Source organism: Brettanomyces bruxellensis, chromosome 3 (assembly GCF_011074885.1).
Source record: "Brettanomyces bruxellensis chromosome 3, complete sequence".
NCBI classification, from domain to species: Eukaryota; Fungi; Ascomycota; class Pichiomycetes; order Pichiales; family Pichiaceae; genus Brettanomyces; species Brettanomyces bruxellensis.
Genome location: NC_054684.1, coordinates 243,205 through 264,200, shown reverse-complemented (window position 1 = coordinate 264,200; position 20,996 = coordinate 243,205). Strand labels below are relative to the sequence as shown.

General features: G+C 37.6%; 7 protein-coding genes across 7 annotated transcripts; 3 read left to right on the top strand and 4 right to left on the bottom strand.

Moving 5' to 3' along the window:
- Positions 1-120: 120 nt before the first annotated feature.
- On the top strand, positions 121-1,647 carry DBP3 (RNA-dependent ATPase; the record flags this gene model as incomplete). Its single annotated transcript, XM_041278668.1, has 1 exon — positions 121-1,647. The coding sequence occupies one exon, from the start codon at positions 121-123 to the stop codon at positions 1,645-1,647; it is 1,527 nt and encodes a 508-aa protein (XP_041134863.1).
- Positions 1,648-3,511: 1,864 nt separating this feature from the next.
- Positions 3,512-3,841, bottom strand: BRETT_000094 (uncharacterized protein; the record flags this gene model as incomplete). The annotated part of the gene is made up of 1 exon (XM_041278667.1): positions 3,512-3,841. The coding sequence occupies one exon, from the start codon at positions 3,839-3,841 to the stop codon at positions 3,512-3,514; it is 330 nt and encodes a 109-aa protein (XP_041134862.1).
- Positions 3,842-4,790: 949 nt separating this feature from the next.
- On the bottom strand, positions 4,791-10,448 carry BRETT_000093 (uncharacterized protein; the record flags this gene model as incomplete). Its single annotated transcript, XM_041278666.1, has 1 exon — positions 4,791-10,448. The coding sequence occupies one exon, from the start codon at positions 10,446-10,448 to the stop codon at positions 4,791-4,793; it is 5,658 nt and encodes a 1,885-aa protein (XP_041134861.1).
- Positions 10,449-10,975: 527 nt separating this feature from the next.
- BRETT_000092 (uncharacterized protein) lies at positions 10,976-16,729 on the top strand (the record flags this gene model as incomplete). The annotated part of the gene is made up of 1 exon (XM_041278665.1): positions 10,976-16,729. One exon carries the CDS (start codon positions 10,976-10,978, stop codon positions 16,727-16,729), a length of 5,754 nt encoding a protein of 1,917 aa, XP_041134860.1.
- Positions 16,730-17,099: 370 nt separating this feature from the next.
- On the top strand, positions 17,100-17,386 carry QCR9 (qcr9 subunit 9 of the ubiquinol cytochrome-c reductase complex; the record flags this gene model as incomplete). Its single annotated transcript, XM_041278664.1, has 2 exons — positions 17,100-17,106; positions 17,181-17,386. 2 exons carry the CDS (start codon positions 17,100-17,102, stop codon positions 17,384-17,386), a joined length of 213 nt encoding a protein of 70 aa, XP_041134859.1.
- A 313-nt stretch (positions 17,387-17,699) lies between these two features.
- BRETT_000090 (uncharacterized protein) lies at positions 17,700-18,975 on the bottom strand (the record flags this gene model as incomplete). The annotated part of the gene is made up of 2 exons (XM_041278663.1): positions 17,700-18,875; positions 18,955-18,975. The coding sequence occupies 2 exons, from the start codon at positions 18,973-18,975 to the stop codon at positions 17,700-17,702; spliced, it is 1,197 nt and encodes a 398-aa protein (XP_041134858.1).
- A 201-nt stretch (positions 18,976-19,176) lies between these two features.
- BRETT_000089 (uncharacterized protein) lies at positions 19,177-20,953 on the bottom strand (the record flags this gene model as incomplete). Its single annotated transcript, XM_041278662.1, has 2 exons — positions 19,177-20,531; positions 20,581-20,953. 2 exons carry the CDS (start codon positions 20,951-20,953, stop codon positions 19,177-19,179), a joined length of 1,728 nt encoding a protein of 575 aa, XP_041134857.1.
- Between the last annotated feature and the right edge of the window lie 43 nt (positions 20,954-20,996).

Genomic DNA, 20,996 nt, shown 5'->3' with positions numbered 1-20,996 from the left:
AGTTTTTTCAAGGAAAATAGGTGAAAAATTTTTGAGTACCTACTCCTTACTTTATCTTATCAGATGTTATGTTATTGAATACTAGGTTAGCGTAACAAATATTACCCAAGTTACAGAAAAATGTCGCCGAAGGCTATAGATAAAAAGAGAAAGCATGATCATCATCACAAACATCACCATGATGAGTCTTCCAGCGAACCAATAACTAAAAAAATTAGAACAGACAGTCATCACCACAAACACCATCATAAACATCATAAGCACGATAAAGAATCCGAGAACCACACAGATTCAAAATTGAAAACCGATTCAGATAAGCTTACAGATATAAGTAAGGAGGATACTGACAAATTTTTCAAGGAGAATGACGTTAGTATAGAGAATCCTCAAAAGGAAAACTTGAACCCATTTCTCACAATGGCTTCTTTGAAGAACTCTGGCTTGGACCGCCGAATTGAAAAGGTTCTTGAACAATTTGAAAAGCCTACACCAATTCAGGCTGCTTCATGGCCGTACCTATTTAAGGCAAACGACGTGATTGGTGTTGCAGAGACAGGATCTGGTAAGACACTTGGATTTGGTGTGCCCGCTGTTGATCACGTGATTAAGTCTGGTAGTCGGGATCTAAAGGTCCTTATTGTTTCTCCCACCAGGGAGTTGGCAACACAGACATACGAGAATATGGAAGAATTGACTAATGCCGTCGGTCTTCATTGTGTTTGCATCTATGGAGGTGTGCCAAAAGAAGAGCAACGTAGAGAAGTTAGAAGATCACAATGTGTCATCGCCACACCCGGACGTCTTCTAGATCTCATTCAAGAAGGCTCTGTTGATCTCTCAAACGTGGATTACTTGATTCTAGATGAGGCAGATCGTATGTTGGAGAAAGGTTTTGAGGAGGATATTAAGAGTATTGTTGGACAAACAAGATCCGACAGGCAAACACTTATGTTCACGGCAACATGGCCGAAAGAGGTCCGTGAACTCGCATCGACATTCATGAACAAGCCGGTCAAAATTTCCATTGGAGATACTGATGAATTGACGGCAAACAAGCACATTAAGCAGATTGTTGAGGTGATAGAGCCAATGGAGAAAAGAGGTAAACTATTAGAGCTTCTTGAGAAGTATTTGTCTGGAAGCAAGAGGCATGATCGTATTTTGATCTTTGCACTATATAAAAAGGAGGCTGCTCGTGTGGAGAGAGATCTGAGATATCATGGTTATGATGTAGCAGCGTTACACGGTGACTTGAGTCAGGCTCAACGTACAGAAGCTTTAGAGAATTTCAAGAGTGGTCGTTGCAACTTGATGTTAGCTACAGATGTGGCTGCACGTGGCTTAGACATCCCAAATGTCAAGGTGGTCATAAACTTGACCTTCCCTCTTACGGCTGAAGATTACGTTCATAGGATCGGAAGGACTGGTAGAGCTGGACATTCAGGAATTGCGCATACACTCTTCACAAAAGAAGAAAAGCATCTCGCAGGTGCTTTAATGAATGTTCTCAGGGCTGCTGATCAGCCTGTTCCGGAAGACCTTTTGAAATTTGGATCTTACACGAAGAAGAAAACTCACAGTGCTTATGGTGCATTTTACAAAGACGTTGATATGAGCAAGAAAGGAAAGAAAATTATGTTTAATTGAGTAAATATTTACAAAATTAGAATAAAAAAAGACGGTAACATTGTGGTAACAGGCAAAGGGGCTTTAGATAAAGTTTTGGAATGACCTCATATGAAACCCCTTTAAATTTATATGCAAAGCTTGTGATTTAATCTCAGCGTGCGTTTGTTCCCGGCTTTTGATCACGTAAAATACAATTATAGTCGGCTGTGTTAGAAACACATTTTTTACAGACGACGCAGGTCCTGAAAATCTGACACAAAGAAATAATATTAATGCTTAGAATAAAAGGTTCAAGAAAAAAAAAGAAAAATACCGTCATGCTTAGATTCAAAATTTCAGCGCGCTAACAGATCAACTTATATTAAGGGTTCAGGCTGAGCCCCATTCGATGTTACTATTTTGGGAAGGACAAGCAAAAGTTTTTTAATGTACCGAAGGAAGATTTATCCCCCGGTGAAAAAGATGGCTGGATTTCATAGATGCATGTTTTAAGTCCATATTATGCTTATCATCCCTAAAACTGGCACTACATAAATAATTTTTTTCGCATCGCAACTTTCTCAGACTACATAAGGAGATCAATTTCAGATAATCTTCTTGTATTTTCTCCACACCTACTTTTCAGATGGGTTTTCCTTTAAATTCCTCCTACATTTTATTTGAGTTTAACACATTTCTACCCTAGATCAGCAAGCAGTACATTTACAATGATTATTCCACAAGCCATTAAGGACAACCTCAATATTCGAAATATCTTGGATGGTGGGTCGAATAAATTGTGTCCGGCGGCCCTGGCCAATTCGCTAATATCCAATCTCAATAAGAGGGAAAGTTTCACAGAGGAGACAAAAAGCAAATGGGATAGTTGTATGGATAAGAAATGGTGCAAAATCGTGGCTATAGTGTGCATTGTTATAGGCTGCCTTATCGTTCTATGGATTATATCAATCATAATGAATGTTATATTTTGTGGAGGTAAATGCATAAGGTCGTTCTGCTGGTGCTGCAGTTGCAATAGTTGTTGCTGTCATCGTCATCCACCACCACCACCACCTCCCCCTCCAGCAAAACCGCCAATCGATTCTAGAGGCCAGGCATACAACAATCCAAATATGTACTATCATCCCCAAGGAGGTCCGAACACACAACAATATTATTACTCGTGATGCGCGACGAAAAAACGGCATACTTTTTTTTTTTTCGTTCACTGAATATTCTCTAGCTTATAACATTCATTTGATTGAAAAAAGCAGACATTCAGTTTTGTAACATAGTTTTACTTGCTTAGGTTTTGGGTTATTTCAATTTTTTGTTTTCTTCTGCTCTGGGACTGTGTATTTTGTTTCGATTAGATTCAGATCTTTTGAATACGTTTTCATATTGACTCGCCATTAGATATCTCTCATATTAACGTTTTTCGTAATATATTAATATCATGAAGACATTTCACTTATGCGTACATGGCATTACATTCTTTTAATAGCGTGGGTATCTCTATTTGTTAACAGGTCTAAACGTATCTGAGACATTTTAGTGAGATAAAAACCCGCAGGAAATTGACAACATTTCATTCATTACCTACATAAGGAATATTTTGATAGGAAAGAACTGACTAATGGAGGGAGGACCCTCAAAGATCAATCCTAATCACTCGCGATCAGTTCAGATGTCTGACCTTGATACAAGAAACACACAGAAGCTACTCAACAAATTGTTGGAAAAAAAAATAAATTATTACCAGCATGGATTACTGGCCGATTATTTAAAAAACAAAATTAGACCCTATAGGGATCAAGAAATGACAAAATAAACGCTTAAAAGCTTCATGTTTAAGAAAAATTAAACAGTACATTCAGATGTGCCAAAAAGGTACATCTGAAACTCATAGCAACATAGCACCTGCAGCAATGGCAGCAGCACCTGCAACATAGGCGTTAGCATGACCAACTGGAACACCAGCACCAACAAAAGTGCTTATGCTTGCGTTGGTAGCATTCGTAGCAGCAATGGAGCTAGACAAAGAGCTAACTGGGGCGGAGCTAACAACTGAGCTGACAGCTGAGGTAGCTGGAGAGCTGGCAATAGTGCTGTTGACGGAACTCAAAACACCACTAGTGTGAGTGCAACCACCAGAGCAAGAAGTGATGGTCTCAATAACAGTGGTGTTGTATGCAGCAGCAGAGGAGGCAAACAAAATAGTACTGAACTTCATTTTTGGAAAAAGTATTTTTTTTTTGGATATAGTTAACGAGTAACTGTGTAAGAAACGAGTGAATCTACCGAAGTAAGGACGGAAAAGTTGGTTTGCTTAAATAGTGTAACCAACAGAACATTCAAAACTGCGCCAGTCTAATTATTTCTAATAAAATTCGAGATTTGTATGCCTTATATAGCTCTGGGAATAGACTTTTTTTTTTCTCCCAACGTTCTGCCGTTTGATTTATTCTGATAAAAAGCACCAATATCAATCAGAATGAGGCTATGTGAATAATGTTTAAATGAATAAAGGACAAATACAAAGCAAAAATTATGGTAGCGAACAATGCCCAGTGGCTTTTTTTGGGATTAAGAATGTGGATGAACTGGACAATCTTTTACTCGGAGCTCCTAAATTTTGAAAACAAGATGACTTTTTTCAGGTATGCATAACCTGGTAATTTAACGTTCGTGGATCGGGGTATGCAATCGCGCATTCTTCTATTTCTTATTGTTTGTTCTCCTACCGTGTTTTCAGATAATTCTTTAACAATCGCAACAATCCTTTCAAATTCAAACAAAAAAAAATACTTTTACGGTTAGTATTATCCAAGTTTGATTGTCGGCATCATAATTTAATGCGATTTAATTTAAACTGTATTGAAAAAACGCGGTTTCTTATTTGCAAGACAAAGAGTACAAATATTTCTTCGGCTTTCCTACATTTTACAATTGTCTTGGCATTTCTTCTTAAGGAGATATCAACAACATTTTCCAAGAAAAAGGGGGGAAGGAAATAATTATTTCTCGAATTTATTTTTAGCTCTTATGCGCTGAATCTTCAGTAATGATTTAGACCAGATACGGAAATAAATTACGGAAGGTAAATAAATAATGAATTCCTTCCTGAATTAATTACTATATTTTACTCAGCCACATATAATTAAATATCTATTGAATGAACTTCAAAGAGTCTGCCAACCACCAATATCAACTTGGCATTCCATCTGTCTTGATATATGGTTCTGTATGTTATGCTCAAGCCAAATAATTCTTGAGAGCTCATCAAACTTTTTTTCACACAAATGTAAATCGTGCCCCTTCTTCGAGTCCATGTCGCATTCTCCATGAATATCAACATATGGCCCTTCAATAAATGTTCCCTTTTTCCGGCTCAACAGAAGAACACAATTGTTCCTCGGCACAAAGAACACCCCTAGTCCATTGCTGTCGATACAATCCCAAATAACATGGGTATGACAGGATCCGTAGGTATCACCATACTGTGTCTTTTGCATATCCAAGACTTCACCACAGAAAAGACAGACAGCAGGCTCTGAGGGTTGGTTGCCAGAGCTCAATTTCCCGCATATATTAGTGAAAAAGTCATTCAGTCTGATAGGCAAATTAATTAATCTAATTCTGCCCGGATAGTATATCCTGGAATCGTATAATTTTACTCTGTTCTCAGGGCTCACATTTTGAAAATTAACAGGCTGCAGGCTAAGTACAACCTCCTCCAATGGTGGAATGCCAAGGGTCATGCATATCCTGTCACATTCTAGTCCCGAAACGCAATTCTGCACTCTGTGAGATAGTTCATCGTTTGATATATTTGCAAATTGAATAAAGGAATAAATTAGAACCCTTCTCAAAAATGGCGTTACAAGCCTGACTAACATTCCATATATAACCTTTCCGATATCAAGAGAAAGGGTGAGGCCATCTGTTCCAAGATATGCCATTAATGCATCCCTCAAGACTTCTTTTGCATGGTCTGTTAGTTTAACATTGCCAATACACGAGAGCAAGTCTCCATTAAGCGAGTTACCATCATGTTGTAAAACAGTGTAAATTTTTAACAAGCACTGTTTAACATGCTTTTTATAACAGATGGCGGCGAGTCGCTGAAAGCTCAACCCCAATGATCTCAATGGTTCGGCCCCTACTAGTAATCTAAAGTAGTCTTCTCCATCGTAAAGGGCATCATCATCGTGACATATGTTGCTTATAAGCCCTAATAGCCTGTATGGATACCCAAGAAACTGTTTCTCATTTTTTCCAATCATGGACGATGAATTTATTGGAGCCGTCGACGTTACAGTTTCAGTAGACCTCACTAAATCTCTAAACTGACACCAAACACGAAGATTCGTAATCATCTGATTTGACAACTGGGACTGAACTGTTTGAACAACACGAGAAATATTCTTATTTGATATCTCATCGTATCCAATTCCTCGCAAAGAAATCTCAGCTGATTCTATTGTAGAGGATATAGCTGAACTGATTCCATCAAATGGAAGCGACAAAGTAGACATTACCCCGATTGCCTGCTCCAAAGCAATAAACGCTTTGGATTTTGTGTCAATGGTTGTGTTATTTTCTTCAATAAACCAATGATTCAACTTAACTTTTTGTTTGACCGAATTAACTAATTCATTCTTGACTACCGAAACACAATCATCAGCATGTTGAGTATAAATTTGCATCTGAGTATCCAACGATGCATTCTCCATACTATTCAAGCACGAAATACTAATTGGAGTTCCAAATTGTTCCGTAAAACTCTCTGCACTGCTGCCATAGATGACAGGCACAAAAATATTATTCACCGCTTTGCATAAAGGACATAAAAACTCATGCTTCTGCAAGTCTTCAGGAATAGTTCTAGTAATCTGTGAAATTTGCTTTGACTTGATTGACTTGATATAATTTAGATAGCATGAGAAATGCATTCCGTGACAACAACTTGTAATGATCGGATAATTTTCATTCCAACAGGAATCTGTATTGGGGAACCCAGGACCAATTACACTCTTTGATTCAATATCCTGAAGATACGCTTGCAAATAGGATTTATTCGGTAATTCTGAATCGGTATACTTCGATTTTTCGTCCAAATTCGGATTGTCGCTGAATGCTTTGTAAAACCAATATTGATCCTTATCGGAGTAAGGCACTTGCCTAAATTCGTTTCCTAGGGAAACATGACTAAAAATTCCAAATGGCTCATCCGATGATTCAGGAAGCATCTGACAAAGTATGCACCTTTCCTCAGGAAAATTCCACGAATTATCAACTTCTTGCTCAACAGATTCGTCATCACCATTCATATTCACATCAACATTAATTTTCGTAGTTTCCAAGCCATTATCGATAGCCATTTCATCCGAATGCTTTTCTTCAAACATTTTCTGTTGATGCTTGATCTTAGCAAGAATTCTATCCCTTTTCTTTTTTGCAAGCAATTTCTTTCTCTTTCTCGCTTCCTCTGTATAGTTCACTGAATGAGGTATAACTAAATCTTCTACATATTCAGGAATAACATGCTTAACCTGTTCCTCATTAAGTCCACATTCATGGGAAAATATGTGAAGGATTGCCCGTATTTTTGGGGCAAATGAGCAGTATCGACTATCCATAAGCAAAGAAAATAGTAGACGAGGAATATTTGTATGGTACAGATACTCAGAGCCAAAATTGGTTAGCTGCTCTTGATCAACAGCAATGTGAAGAAGATGAAGTAAAAGTGAAAAAATAGACTCTTTGCCGGACATGCTTGTGTCATTATTATCAGATTTATGCGTACAATATTGAAGGCACGCGCCTATAAATTGTAAAAAGCTCCTTGAACAGCAAATTTTTGGAAGGGCGGAATATGGGCTTGTACTCCAATCAACATGCTTGGGTGGTAGCACGATTTCCGAAATTGAAACCTTTTTTTGCTTTTCCTTAAAAATCTTCTTCCTAATTCTTTCCTTTAAAACTTTAACACAGTCTTCCCGTCTGTTCGCCGAATAATAAATATAGAAAGGATCAACCAAGGAAAAATATTCATCCTTCAATTTGTATGTCTTCAATTCTTGCATTTGAGTGGATGAATGATTCTTATCAGGAATTTCTTCTGTGAACTTCTCAAATATTATGAAGAATCTTTTCTCTGCACAAATGTGTTCTGGAATCAAGGAGATCATCTTGCTATAATTCAATGGTTTAAAGCATAGCGTATGAATGAGTTCTCTCGCTATAACCATATCTAGGGTTTCCACGGCAAACCTCTTCTTTAGATGAAAGTCCTCGGTTAGCAAATTTATCATAAAAAGTAAAAATTCCTCCACCATTTCATTTGTATGCTGTGGACCATATTTACAAAGTTCATAACGCATTTCTGACCATTCAAGCAGACCCCATCTGCGTAGTAATGTAGACATACCTTCTTCAGGAGAAAGATACGAGCATAAAACCTGTGTGAGAAACAAATCTTTCATAAAACCACACTCTCTTATACCGGAATACTTGTAAATATTCATTTGTGTTCGGACACTTAGACCATTTCTAACCCACAAGCCAACCTTTATTTGAGACATCCAAACCAAAGTTCGGAGTGGAATATCAAAAAGACCTTTCACGCCATCACCATCATGGGCGGAAGGCACTTGCTTAAAAGTTATATCATTAATCAACTGCATAACTCGACCCATCATGGTGGGTGAATTTAAACTTTGGTCGGTTTCCATAATCCATGCTAACGTACTATGTAACGGATGAATGAAACTTACCTTTCCGGAGAGAACATCAAAATCAACGTATCGACGAATTGTTCCATCGTCGCAAGAGATATTAATAAACTTTATTGGAGCTTCCCTTTCCTCAATCACCATCCCGAGAGTTTTGCTATTCGAGTTAAAAAAGTTTTGGTGTGGTAAAAATGATATTTCGACCATCTTATCAATTAATGGAGAATAAAGCATGTCTGAAATAAAACCTCCATTTCTCAATCTTAGATGAGCCTCATCTAATCTATTAAACACCTTCCCTATACTTTCGCCAAAATGTGCAACCACCGACGCCGCATTAAAAAATATACCATAATCTGTGAATTCATATTCAACATGCTTAGCAGCTTCACGTTTTAGCATTGGTCTCGATTGAAGAAGACTAAACATATGGACAATTTTTGGAAAACACTGTAAAAAGTATACTATGGAGAGCAAGTCCGGGTTTCTTGTAATTATGTAATTAAGATCCATGAACATATGTCCCCACTTCCGATTTCGGAGTGAAGAAACTAATAAACCATCTTTATTTAACGCAAACGGAGATCTAACACTTGTACTTGTTGCTCCAAACCGAAGATAGTTGTCAACAGAACGTATCATCTTATAAACATCACCATGGCGAAGAATAGCCGTACAAGAAGAGGGGCATGTGAATAATTGTGTCGTTAAAGTAGGCATTATTGAACATTCAGGCTCCCTATCAAAGGATAAAAATAACGTGAGCAAATCATCGTATATATCCAAAAATTGGGCTGTAGTTAACATCTTATATCTTAAATTGTTCACAAGCATCAAAACTAACATATCATGAAGGCGCAATCGACTTAGGCGGCACAAACGAATGTCGTAAAAAAGAATAAATTGAAACCTCGAAGCGGAAAATGTATAAGATCCGTCCCCTTCACGAGGGAGCACAAAAGCTAAATCCTCATAGCGGCATTCTTTTTTAATATCATCAGGTATACTCCAAACCAATTCCGATGGCATATATTCATTTTGAAAGGGAACATACTTGAGCTGCGCTGGGGAAAGAAGGACACCATTTTTATAGACGGGAAGAGGCTGATTGGCACATCCATCGTGATGAGGCCTCATAAAAACTCTAGAAAAGCAATTTCGAAGTTCGGTACTTCCCTTTATTATAGTCGATTGAGAAAGCTTCAAAAGCCAGCAAATTATCCCATCGCACATTGTCTCTCTGAAGATGTCTCTTGTACTCCGAATACATGCCGTAAGACCTGTAGTAGTAAGGATTTTCTGTCGCTTTAATAATAATGAAATATGGTCCGAGATCATCACAATTGCCCTTCCATGTATCTGACACCTTTCAACAATCATTTTTGCAAATTCAGGAACCTTTCCCGTTGCAAATCTCACTCTTTGAACGGCATCCCGATACTGATGCATCAGATCATTATATACAACTAAGGCATACTGCATAGAATTAGGATCGCTCGTTCCATACGTAGATTGATCAAGTCTGGAAGCGTCACTTAATTTTTGAACTTCTTCCACTGTAACTGGCGAAACCAAACACGAAATTGATTGTGATAAGACGTCAATAACATAATCAAGAAGGATTGAAAGCATATCACTGAAATTTTCAATATATTCAGGAGACGGCGGTTGTAACTTGTGATTATCCTTAGATAAACCTATACCATTATAATAATCACAGCGAGGATTTGCATATGCCTCTGGATCACCACAATCGCAGCAACCAGCGTTGTCTCTTTGTATAATACTTTTGTGAACTTGATGCCCTATATGACGTTCTGGTTGAAAGCAATAAGAACAAAGTGCACAAGTTTCATCATAACCACATGTTAAACAACGGTAGCAAGTTTCTCCTTTAAGAAACTTGCGGACGCAAGGACGACCAACATGATAATGATTGTTATCTTGGGGATCAAGATCGGCTTCCGTGAGAAGCATAAAAGTACCAATTGTTGAATATATCTGCTTCAACACATCTGGAGTTAACTTAAAATTACATTTTCTTGGAAGTTCGGCCAAATATTCACGAAATAATGCCTTGGACGACTCCTGTTGATCATCCATCATAAGTGTTCTTAAATCTCGTTCAAGATAGATAACAAACCTATTAATATTCCCACTTCAAAAACCGCCTAGTTAACAGATGACAACTGCAAATTTCAAATGGCAACGGTTTCAAAAATTCTATCAACAACGAAATTGTAAATATTCTTCGTACAGTCTTATCGAAATAAAGCGCCATCAACTAAGTATGGCACCCGCCCCCTAAAATTTCCTTCCTCAAGCAATGGGTGGTAGAGGCTAAGAAAGTAAACAAGAAGTGAGAAAAAAAATATAAAAAAAAAAAAATTCCGTGCGAATTCAGAGGAATGGTTCATGAAGGAAACTTTATGTGGGTGATCTTTTCATACTATGAACGTCGATCTGTTGGAAATAGATTAACTTTTATTAGAATACATCTATTCTCTTATTGCAAGACTAAATTCCCGGAAAAAACTAAATTCTTTGGTACGATATTTGAGATATTTAGCTTTATTGAAAAACGGTAATTTGAAGAAGTTTGCTTTCCCTGATAATAAAACAATCTAGTTATGTCGGAGGCAGAACCATCACCCTCACCACCCTCATCAGCCCTTGATGAAGAGTCCCCTCTTTCGTCAAAATCTCTACCGGAACTTTTAACAATGATTCCTGGGAAGTTGGAGTTTGAAGTTCACAATACGGACCCGAAACGAGTTTCAACTTTGACTTTGAGGTTACTCTACTTTTTTGCCGCCGGCAGTGGTAAATATTATCAAGATATCTTCCCCTGGATGGATGACCCAGCCGATGATGATTTTCCTATGTCTATTGATGATATATGGTCTCCTCATGATTGCTTTGATGATTCAACTGATGAACACGATGATGCATCGCGAGGCTATTCTCATAAAGGCCGTATATGCGCGCGCGAAATACCACCAGGGGAGCCTGTTTACAATTGTTATGATTGTGGAGTCGATCCAACGTGTTGTATGTGTGCCCATTGTTTTAATGAGCGTGAACATTCAGATCATAATGTTAGTAGACATATCTCTCAAGGTAACGCTATATGTGATTGCGGTGATGTATCCTCCTGGAAGAGACCTCTCGATTGTTTAGCTAATAAGATGGATAAAAGGAGTAACTATGGAGAATTACCTCAAGGACTAAAGAAGAATCTCACGAGTGCAATCGAGTCTGCGTTAGATTTTTTCCTCGACGTTCAGTCTTTAAATGTTCAAGTTTTGAGATCTACGCTAGATGATCGCACTGATCAGGAGATTGTCGCAGCTGATGAAGATATTGATGAATTAACCTTTTTGGATGGTTCCAAGTATGGTGTTGAAACAGATTGTTTGTGTAATTGGTATCTAATTGCATGGAATGATGAATTTCACGACTGGAACACGGCAGTGAAAACAATATCCTTGGCTCGCAATCAATTTGATGAGGACTCTGGCCAAATGAGTGTGAATTTAGCTTCTATTATTGACAGTAAGGGATACACATCAATATGGCAGGCTACAAAGGTAGAGGATCTTATAGGTCCTTTTTCACAATTTCGTAATACAGGGATGACTGCAACAGTATTGAGCGCAAAGACCGCGATTCGTCTGGAAGTTGCTGATGCTGCTGTGGAATTTATTTTCAAAATTGTTCATTGCACAAACAGTAAGATTTCGGAATTTGGTATGAAAGTTCTTTCTGATTTGCTACTCAAAACATATCCATCATTTTTTTATGTCAATGAGTCCAAAATTAGTGTTGACGATAAGAATTCACTTTTATGCTCAGATGGTATACCACTTATTGACAGAGGCAATGTTGATATACCACCTTTGAGTGGTGTGCCAAATTTATTACTTCAGAATTCAAGATCATTACCATCAACATCTCCCACCAGAATTGGCGTCAAGAGGGATTTTACTAGATTGCAGTTACTATTCTTTTTGGAGAGGAGGTTTCCCAAGTGCACTAGAAAAATTCTAAGAACATTGATAGTTCCTGTTATTACTAGTACTCCAGAATCTAGAACAGAATTTGGAATGCAAATAGCAGAAATATTACCGACACTCGAGAACATCAATCAGTATTATGATCGTGAGTGGCATTTGAGTTTACTTGAATCATTTCGCTTACAAATTTATCATGATCCTTGTATTGGAACTGCTCTTCTTGAAAAAGGGACTTTTAAAAATATTCTACAAAGTGCTTTAGGTTGCTTCCTGAGATATGGTAAAAGATCGCATGGCTATTTGGTGTATGGTACATATGCACCTGGATACTATTCCTGGGAAAGAAGAAGAAATAATACTGCAGAGTCACAAATTTATAGAAGTGCGGCTACCATTATTTCTTTTTTAAAGCCAGGATCCTATAAGATACTAGAACCAGAATACTTTGGGTACGTCATGCTTCTTGTTTCCATCTTTGATAACAGTTATGAAATAGTTAGAAAAACAGGTGATCATGTGGAACATGAGGATCTTAAATATAAAAGATACTTTACCCTTGCAGTGGTTGCTTATGATATTGCAAGATACATCGGGAAGCTTGTATCCACAATCAAAGGCAGAAATGAGGTCATCGAAAATGCTATTAAATTTACATCTGCCTATCTGAATGCCAGGTATAAGATTCCAACAGGTGATAATGCTGCAAAGGTATCTTCTGATCCGGTGTCACTTTTACACCCACTACAGAGTTTGCTTGCTCAGTTATGTATGAATTATTCATGCTTTAATACATCCTTGCTGCTTCCAGCTAATTGTTCTCTTCAATCTGCTTCTGGACTGGATAAGTCTTTGTGTGCATTAAGTTGTGGATCTTGCTCATCTCTGGTCGAGTCGGATGTTCTTAGCGCTCAGATTAAAACGGGTTTTTGGATAAGAAATGGCAACAGCGTCTTTTCCCAAAACGAAATTTCGCACACTTTTTACGATGAATGTGGCTGCTTATATTTGGAGCAGTTAGCGATTATTGGAAAAGTTATAGGAATGAAGGATATTTTTAACATTTGGGAATTTTCTGATTGCATTTTGAGCGCAAATCCAATACCGTTTACCGAGACCATTTATGAGGATAGGGTGTCTCCTATGCTATTGGAAATGATTACAAAGTTATATCATCTTTTTACTTACAGACTTTCTTTTGATTCTAGTATGACAAGGGATCGTTTGTTCTATATGCAAACTCGAGCTGAACTTGCTTATACGCTATGCTACAAGGAAAAAGGATACTCTGATTTAAAGAAACAATTTGAGGGCGTTCCATTTTTTGATGAAGTATTTGAAGAGATTGCTAAATTTGTTCCTCCACGCAGTATAAGGGATTATGGCCATTATGCTTTGAAAGAAAGCATGTATAGCAAACTAGACCCATTCGATTTTTTGAACAAATATGTATCCGCAGATGACATACAAGACAACATTCTGGAGAAATTGGCTGCCACAAGAAAGAAGAAGAAAAAAGATATTGTATTAAAGCCAGTTATTTACAAACTTGAGGGTGTTGACCTCAAGAAATCCGAACCATTAGCCGACACTTTTAAATCGAACCTTTTTGCAAAATTCTTGTATAAGGTATTACGATTTTCAATCGATTCGGATCAGGATGATCATATAATGGTCACACTTCATTTATTACACGCAATTTTAGAAGATGATTCCCTACGGTATTCGGATAATGAGCAACATATTTCAAGTTTTGTTGACATTCCTATTTGCAATATATTACTTGGTATTGTAGAAAGAAAGAGTTCATCTGCAATACTTGCGAAGAAGGCTGCATCTATATTGGATATTCTTTTGTTAAAAGATGACGCCGTTCTCCAGTCGCTGATCGATTGCTTTGGTGAAGAGCATATTAAAAGTTATAGAAAGTCTAAGCATGGTAAAGGCTTGGAAACAAGAAAAGAGCGCGCACATAGGCTGGCTCATAAGAGGCAAAGAAGAATACTGGAGAGAATGCGTGGTCAACAAAAAGAGTTCATGTCGAGAAATAGGGATTTCTTTGAAGATAGCGATGTAGAAAGCCCATTTGAAGGGGAGATAGAGGATCAGAATGAGCATACGGGGGGTAGCAACGCCAGAGTATGCATTTTGTGCCGGAAGCCTGAAAATGATACTGAAATATTTGGTATTCCGACACTCATTTCCAAATCATCCGTTTTCTGGAATCTCCCAGATTTATTCCGAGGCGCCGTTTATCCTTCAAGCTTTATTCCTGGCAGTGATATGTCAGTAGATTGGAATGTTCATCCTAGAAAGTGCCCTCGTTTTTACAATAAAAGTGAACAAATGGAAACATCAAGTTCGATGCCTTTGTTCCCACGCCCGTGTGTCGATGATGTGTCAAAATTTGGCTCCTTAGACGATGACACTATCCGGGATGGATCTGTGAATATGAATGGTCCCCCAAAGAACCCGCCATTCTGCTTTTCGAAGCACGTAATTACAGGCTGTCCTCACGGAATGCATTTAAGTTGTTTCTTAGACATGATACAAAAAAAGGGATACAAAGTCACTAGCTTTCTTTGTCCCCTGTGTGAGAAATATTGCAACTCGTTTATCCCATCCCTTCATGATCCACACATTAAACTTGACCCGATGAGCAGGCCAACAAGTTTAAACACCACTGATATTGATAATGAGGCGGGAAATAGTCGCATGATCGGACATAATGTTTTAGATGTAAAACTAAGGGAATTGTTTGAAAATCGTGAGTATAAGGACACACAGATTAAAAAAGAATTGGCAGATTTAGGTACGAAAAACAAATTTCTGAAATGTGTAGCCGCAGAATTTGTGCAGTGTGTCAACCCAGAAATAAGTGTGGCATTATTGATTGGTTCAACATTACAAATGTTTGAAATTGCCAACAGGCAAAAAGAGGTAGAAAAGGGTATTTCTGCAACAGTAAAAAGTGGTGTCAATTTTGAAACGATGCCTAAATGTCAAATAGAGAATGTTTGTCCTGCATCATTATCTGACATCTCCCTTTTGGTGTTACGCTCTCTAATTCAATATCGTGTTTTAATGAACCTTGGTTGTGAAAAAGGTTTTGATTATAACGAACTTCGCAAAAGTGAGATTGGCATGATGCATTATCGACACCTAGGATTTCTCGAAACTATTTTAGTGCAGTTCTTCTCCGGAAAAGAAAGTTTTGACACAATAATTAGGGCAGTATTAACAAAATTTATAACAAGGATCGTGTTCTGTTTGATGTCAAAGCTTTCGAAGGACAAAACAACGATTATCTTTTCCTCCTTCTGCTATGATATTAAGCCATACCATGCTCAAGGTACGGAACCATTTGAGTCTTTCTGCAGCACGTTAAGTACTCAGCTGGGAGTTGAATTACTGCCATCAATGAAGGAATCTCTTTATAGTGTTGCATGCACGTGGTTCGTTAGGTATAAGTCCCAAATTGATTTGCTCGCCCAATGTTTTAATTTCAGCACTACTGAAAATCTTATCAGTAACGTTGACGAAGTATTCAAATTCGCCAATATTGAGAAAACCGTTGAGCATTCTTCTATGATGGCCGAAATTGATTCTTTGTTTTCGCTTTCGGATCGCAGCTATGTAATCCTAGATTACCCAGCACCAGTACTTTTACAGCCTATGGCACCAAAGATATCTGATTATTTGGATGGATCGTTCGGAGATACGTCCTCAAAATCAATTACGGATACAAAGTATGTGATCTGTATGTTGTGTGGACAAGCAGTGAATCGTATGGGAAAGCATACCGTAAATTGTCCATTGGGTCCGGGAACACATTGCTTATTTTTCTCACCGTACCACAATAAATTGGATCTTTTCCTTGTGCCACAAACTTTCGTGGCACATCGTGATTCAACTGGAGATGTGATTGCTCACCTTAGCTCGCCATATTTAAATAAGTATGGTGAGGCCGCTGGTGGACTATTAGGTGGAGGAGAAGCAGGAACTCTTCACTTAGATAGATTTTGGTACTTGAATCAATGTTGGTTGAACCAAAGTTTGATTGCATCCGAATTTGTATCTATTGTTGACACCGGGATGGGTGATTTGAGGCTGAATGTTCCATTTACACTAGACGATGATGCAAGAGAATTTTTTACATTGAATCTTCAGAATGCACCAAACGTGGAGAACAATTTGGCTTTAATGAATGCTGCTTTAAGATTAAGAGCATTCCCCTTTCCAGATGAGGGAACCGTAGAGGGTGATATTGAAGGAGATAATGATAATGATGATGATGATGATGATGATGATGATGATGATGGAGACCGGATTATGACTGATGACGATGAATTTGATAATCTCCCATGGTAAATATGTTTACCTCAATACAAAGGTACTTCTATATAATCGCATATATTATGATAATGTTTTACGATATAACTAACCCTGCTAAACTGAGGTAGTGTGCCATTACTTTATTCTCTTCTTATCATCACGATGGGAAAATGTTATAATATCTAAGCGCTGTATGGGTGCCTTTTTTTTTCTTTCCCGCCAATCATCAACCGCTAAATTTTTTTCTTCACTTTTTTTCTCTCCTCATAATCCGTTTCAACTGTATGCATTGCTGAGACTTCATGACTGTTCATCAGGTTCATCTAGTTTAAGAATTAAATCAGTTATTGTGCAAATTATTTAGAACAGACGTTCACAAATTAAGCACTTGATATCGCTTTTTATAATGTCGTGTAAGTAATGCCTAGATGCTTTAAATTTCCAAGGGGATGCATATTAACATTTGCGTTTTATTATTTTTCACCAGTTTACTCCACCATATTCCAAACAGTTTTTAAGAGAAACGCTGTCTACGTGGGTACAATATTTGGTACTGCATTTGTGTTTCAAACAGTATTTGATGATGCCATTAACGGTTGGTGGGAAACAAGAAATAAGGGCAAACTTTGGAAAGACGTTAAAGTGAAATTGGCTGCTGGTGGTGACGCAGGTGATGGTGATGATGATGAGTAGGCAGCATAGGTCTTTGATTTATTTCACCTATTTGGATCGTTTTGATATCAGATTATGGGTAACTTCAATTTAGAAGAGATATCTATTGACTAATTTCTCAAAATTGCATAATTCGAACGTTGATGGTAGGCGAAGTGTTTTAAAGTTTTGCAGAGTACCATATCCATCATCACAGCGTGCTTATTTATTAATATTTATATTCATTGGCTAGTTTATAGCTTAATATGTTTTCATATTTATTCACTTCAACAACTAAGCGTACAACATTATATACAGCTTATCTGAACAAGCATGCACACAAGAGCTCTGTGTCTTAGACAACTTCAATTATCTGGTCATCGCTATCGCTCTCATCTTCCTCTTCTCTACTCTGAGCTTTATCTCCATTTTGAATCGTCAGCTTGCTAGCAAATTTTTCCTTATCCTCTAATTGTAAAAATGCGTTAATTTGTTCCTTCTCACTCTTGGAATCATATTGATCCTTAGGTTTCTCCTCTCTCATCAGCATATCCACAATCCTATACACAATATCAGTCACTTTATCATTTTTGCTCTCCTTATCTAACTCTCTCACAATAGGATACACCCCGTTACTCCGAAGATAATCTCTACCTTGCCTTGTAACACAAAGTAGCAAAACAGATTCAAGAAATGTAATCCGAATTTCTATGTCAGGCTCAATTCTTTGCTGGCTATCGAGTTTTTTCAATTCTGGGGGTAACTTGTTGATATCTTCTTCATCTAAACCTCTATTCCCTGGAAGTGCCAAAGGTAAAAGTATCGCAGGCAAAATGGACTTGTTTTTTAAAAGCCCCAATTGTTTTTCTATATCAAAAAGGCAGTTTTTTATTGTATATGCCGTACCTTCTCTCCTTGCTTTGCTTCCGTCCGTAGTAAACTTTAATAACTTTTTTAGAGGAATTTCAGAGTCATAATCTTGCCTTGACGTGTAGTAAATTCTACCGGTCTCGAATCTAGAAGTATCAGCAAAGAAATAAGCAAGATAATCATAGTTAGCAAATCTATTAATCTTGTGATTTGTACCAAAAGTGAATATGTCGATTAAACAGTTTGGTATCTTGGAACTTTTAAACATGTCATTCATGCCATTATTTTCAAGATTCATGCTAAATATCCTGCTCATAGAATCGCTCTTTGCCATATTTGATAGAAGAATGCAAGCGAGGTCTCCATTAGCATTATTTGTATCGGTAATTTGCTTCAAAACCAATGTTAAAAAATCATCATCTTTGGCTATAAGCTCCCGGAAACTATCATCATCACAGAGATTACTTAAAATTGTCTCTGCATCTCGCACCGTTGAGGCCTTGCGATCCCTGGCCAATATTTTAAGATCTTTAATCGGTTGATAATTCTTATATCTGAATATATCATATTCTGAATCAGGGCCAGCTTTTGAAAACTGTACCAAGTGAGACAACGCTATTTCCCTCACACCCGCTTTCCTATCATGTAAAAAGCTAACCAACTGTTAATGATTAAGAAGTTTTGTTAGTACAAGGAATTCAATGAAATTAATATTTCTGATATTAATGGTCTTCACTCACTTCCTGAAGTTCCGATGCCATTTTTTGAAGATAGACGTCAATATTCTATTTAATAGTTGTATTTAAATTTCAAGTGAACTATTTAACATATACATATACATACTCCTTGAATGTTTAGAAAATAAAAAAGTAAAAATTTTCCACAGGATAAAATCAGTAGTACGGGCAAAGCTTGTGCAGAGCGCAACTTTTTTTTGCTCAAGTTGATGCAGATATGTACCATCAGTCACCCTTCCGATAAACTTTCTTGTTTCTTAATGTAAAGTGACCCTTCAACACGTGCTTTAAATTTGACCTAGCATTTGGATCCTTACTCATCTTCGTTCTTAAGGATCTCACAAGAGTCGTTAATGGTATAGGTCCATCTCGAAGAAGTTCATCAACGTCAGCCTTGGATATCTGATGAAGTCTTGAATCAGGAGACTGCGAATTGGCTTTCTTGTGCCCAAGCTTGAGTTTAATTTTTTTCAAAGGTGGATGCTCCTCCTCGCCGAAATTATCATGGCGTTTTCTTCTAATAGCAGTTGTTGGATTCCATTCACCTCCTGGAAATTGCATTAATATAATCTTTGGTGCCTTCAAAGTTAAAACACCATCTGAGTATTTGGACACAAAAACCTTCCTTTGTTCTTGCCTTGTAGTAGAGGTTATTTCGGTTGTATCACCATCTTCCTTTTTAACTGTGATCTCTTCGCGCAATTTCCCATCAAGTCCAGGCTCCTTCTTTATGGTAATAATCTTGTCCTCCTCCCCATCACTGTCATCCTCTTCAATTTCACTCTCTGATAAATAAGGGTTATTGTCCTCTTCATCATCCGTGTCATAAACTTCATTCATAGCATTCTGCGCTAGAGCTTTACGAAGCTTTTTACCTTCTTTGTCAACCTTTCTAACCTCAAATAAATCATCCAAATCTGAATCTGAGTCTTCATCATGCTCTATCAAATTGTTCGCACGTAGCATGTTTTTTTTCATCTTACCCTCAACAAGTTTGTTTTCCGCCTCGTTTCCTTGTATAATTGGCGCTTCCTCATCATCCTGAAACTCATCATCAAAGTCCATATCCTCATCCTCCGATTTCTTCACAGTAGGATCCTCTTCCTTTTCTTGTTTTGAAGTTGTCTGAAGCTTTCTATAACGTAAATCAACTCTTTGACCACTTGCAGCCTCATCTGCCATTTTCCTCATCAACCAACGCTGGCCATTACTACCTTTATTCATTTTAGCCTCAGCTTCCTCTAATGTTAACGTAGCATACTTGTTTCTTGGAGTGAATCTGTAATATTTATCCAAGGGAACAAGTTTAAAACACTTATTTGCGTTATCCAGAACTAATAGGCAAAAATTGTCCGTCACACCCGCCTCATAGTTTCCGACCCATGCTTGCTTTGCGTCATAATCTTCTAGAACCCATGGATAAAACTCCTCGTATCTTAGCCTTCTTTTGTCTTCATCATAAGCCCTTATTTGCCTCGTCTTACGTTTAATTACCTGCTTTCTTTTTCTGGCACCTCCATCTGGGGCAATATGTTTTAACCTTTCTTCTTTCTCCTTCTCGAGTTTTTCTGCCTCCTCTTCTTTTTTTTTTCTGTTCAAGTTTTTTCTTTCTCTCCTCCTCAGACATACTTTCTAGCTCTATCTTTTCATCAATCTGTTCATCCGTCATCTCGCTTTCTTTTATACCTTTTTTTCTAATGTACTCTTGACGCCTTTGAATTTTCTGTGCGTTTTTCTTCTCGTCCTCCTTCCGTTTTTCTTCAAGCTCCTTTAGTGAAAGTTGAAATTGTAAATTTTTGGGATCTTTTCTATGCAACCGGGTCGGATTCTCAAAATCCTTCGATAGATGTACTGGCTTCATGCTGTGAAATTTCATAATATGATATCTCGTCTCCTCAATGTCTTCCTTGGTGCATGCACGAAGGGGAAAATAGTCAAATTGAGGCTCATGATTATTGGTTTCTTCTTGTTTTACTCTAACCGTGGAGTTATTGCTTGACATTTTATAGCTACAAAGTAGTGAAATAGTAAACTATTTATGTACA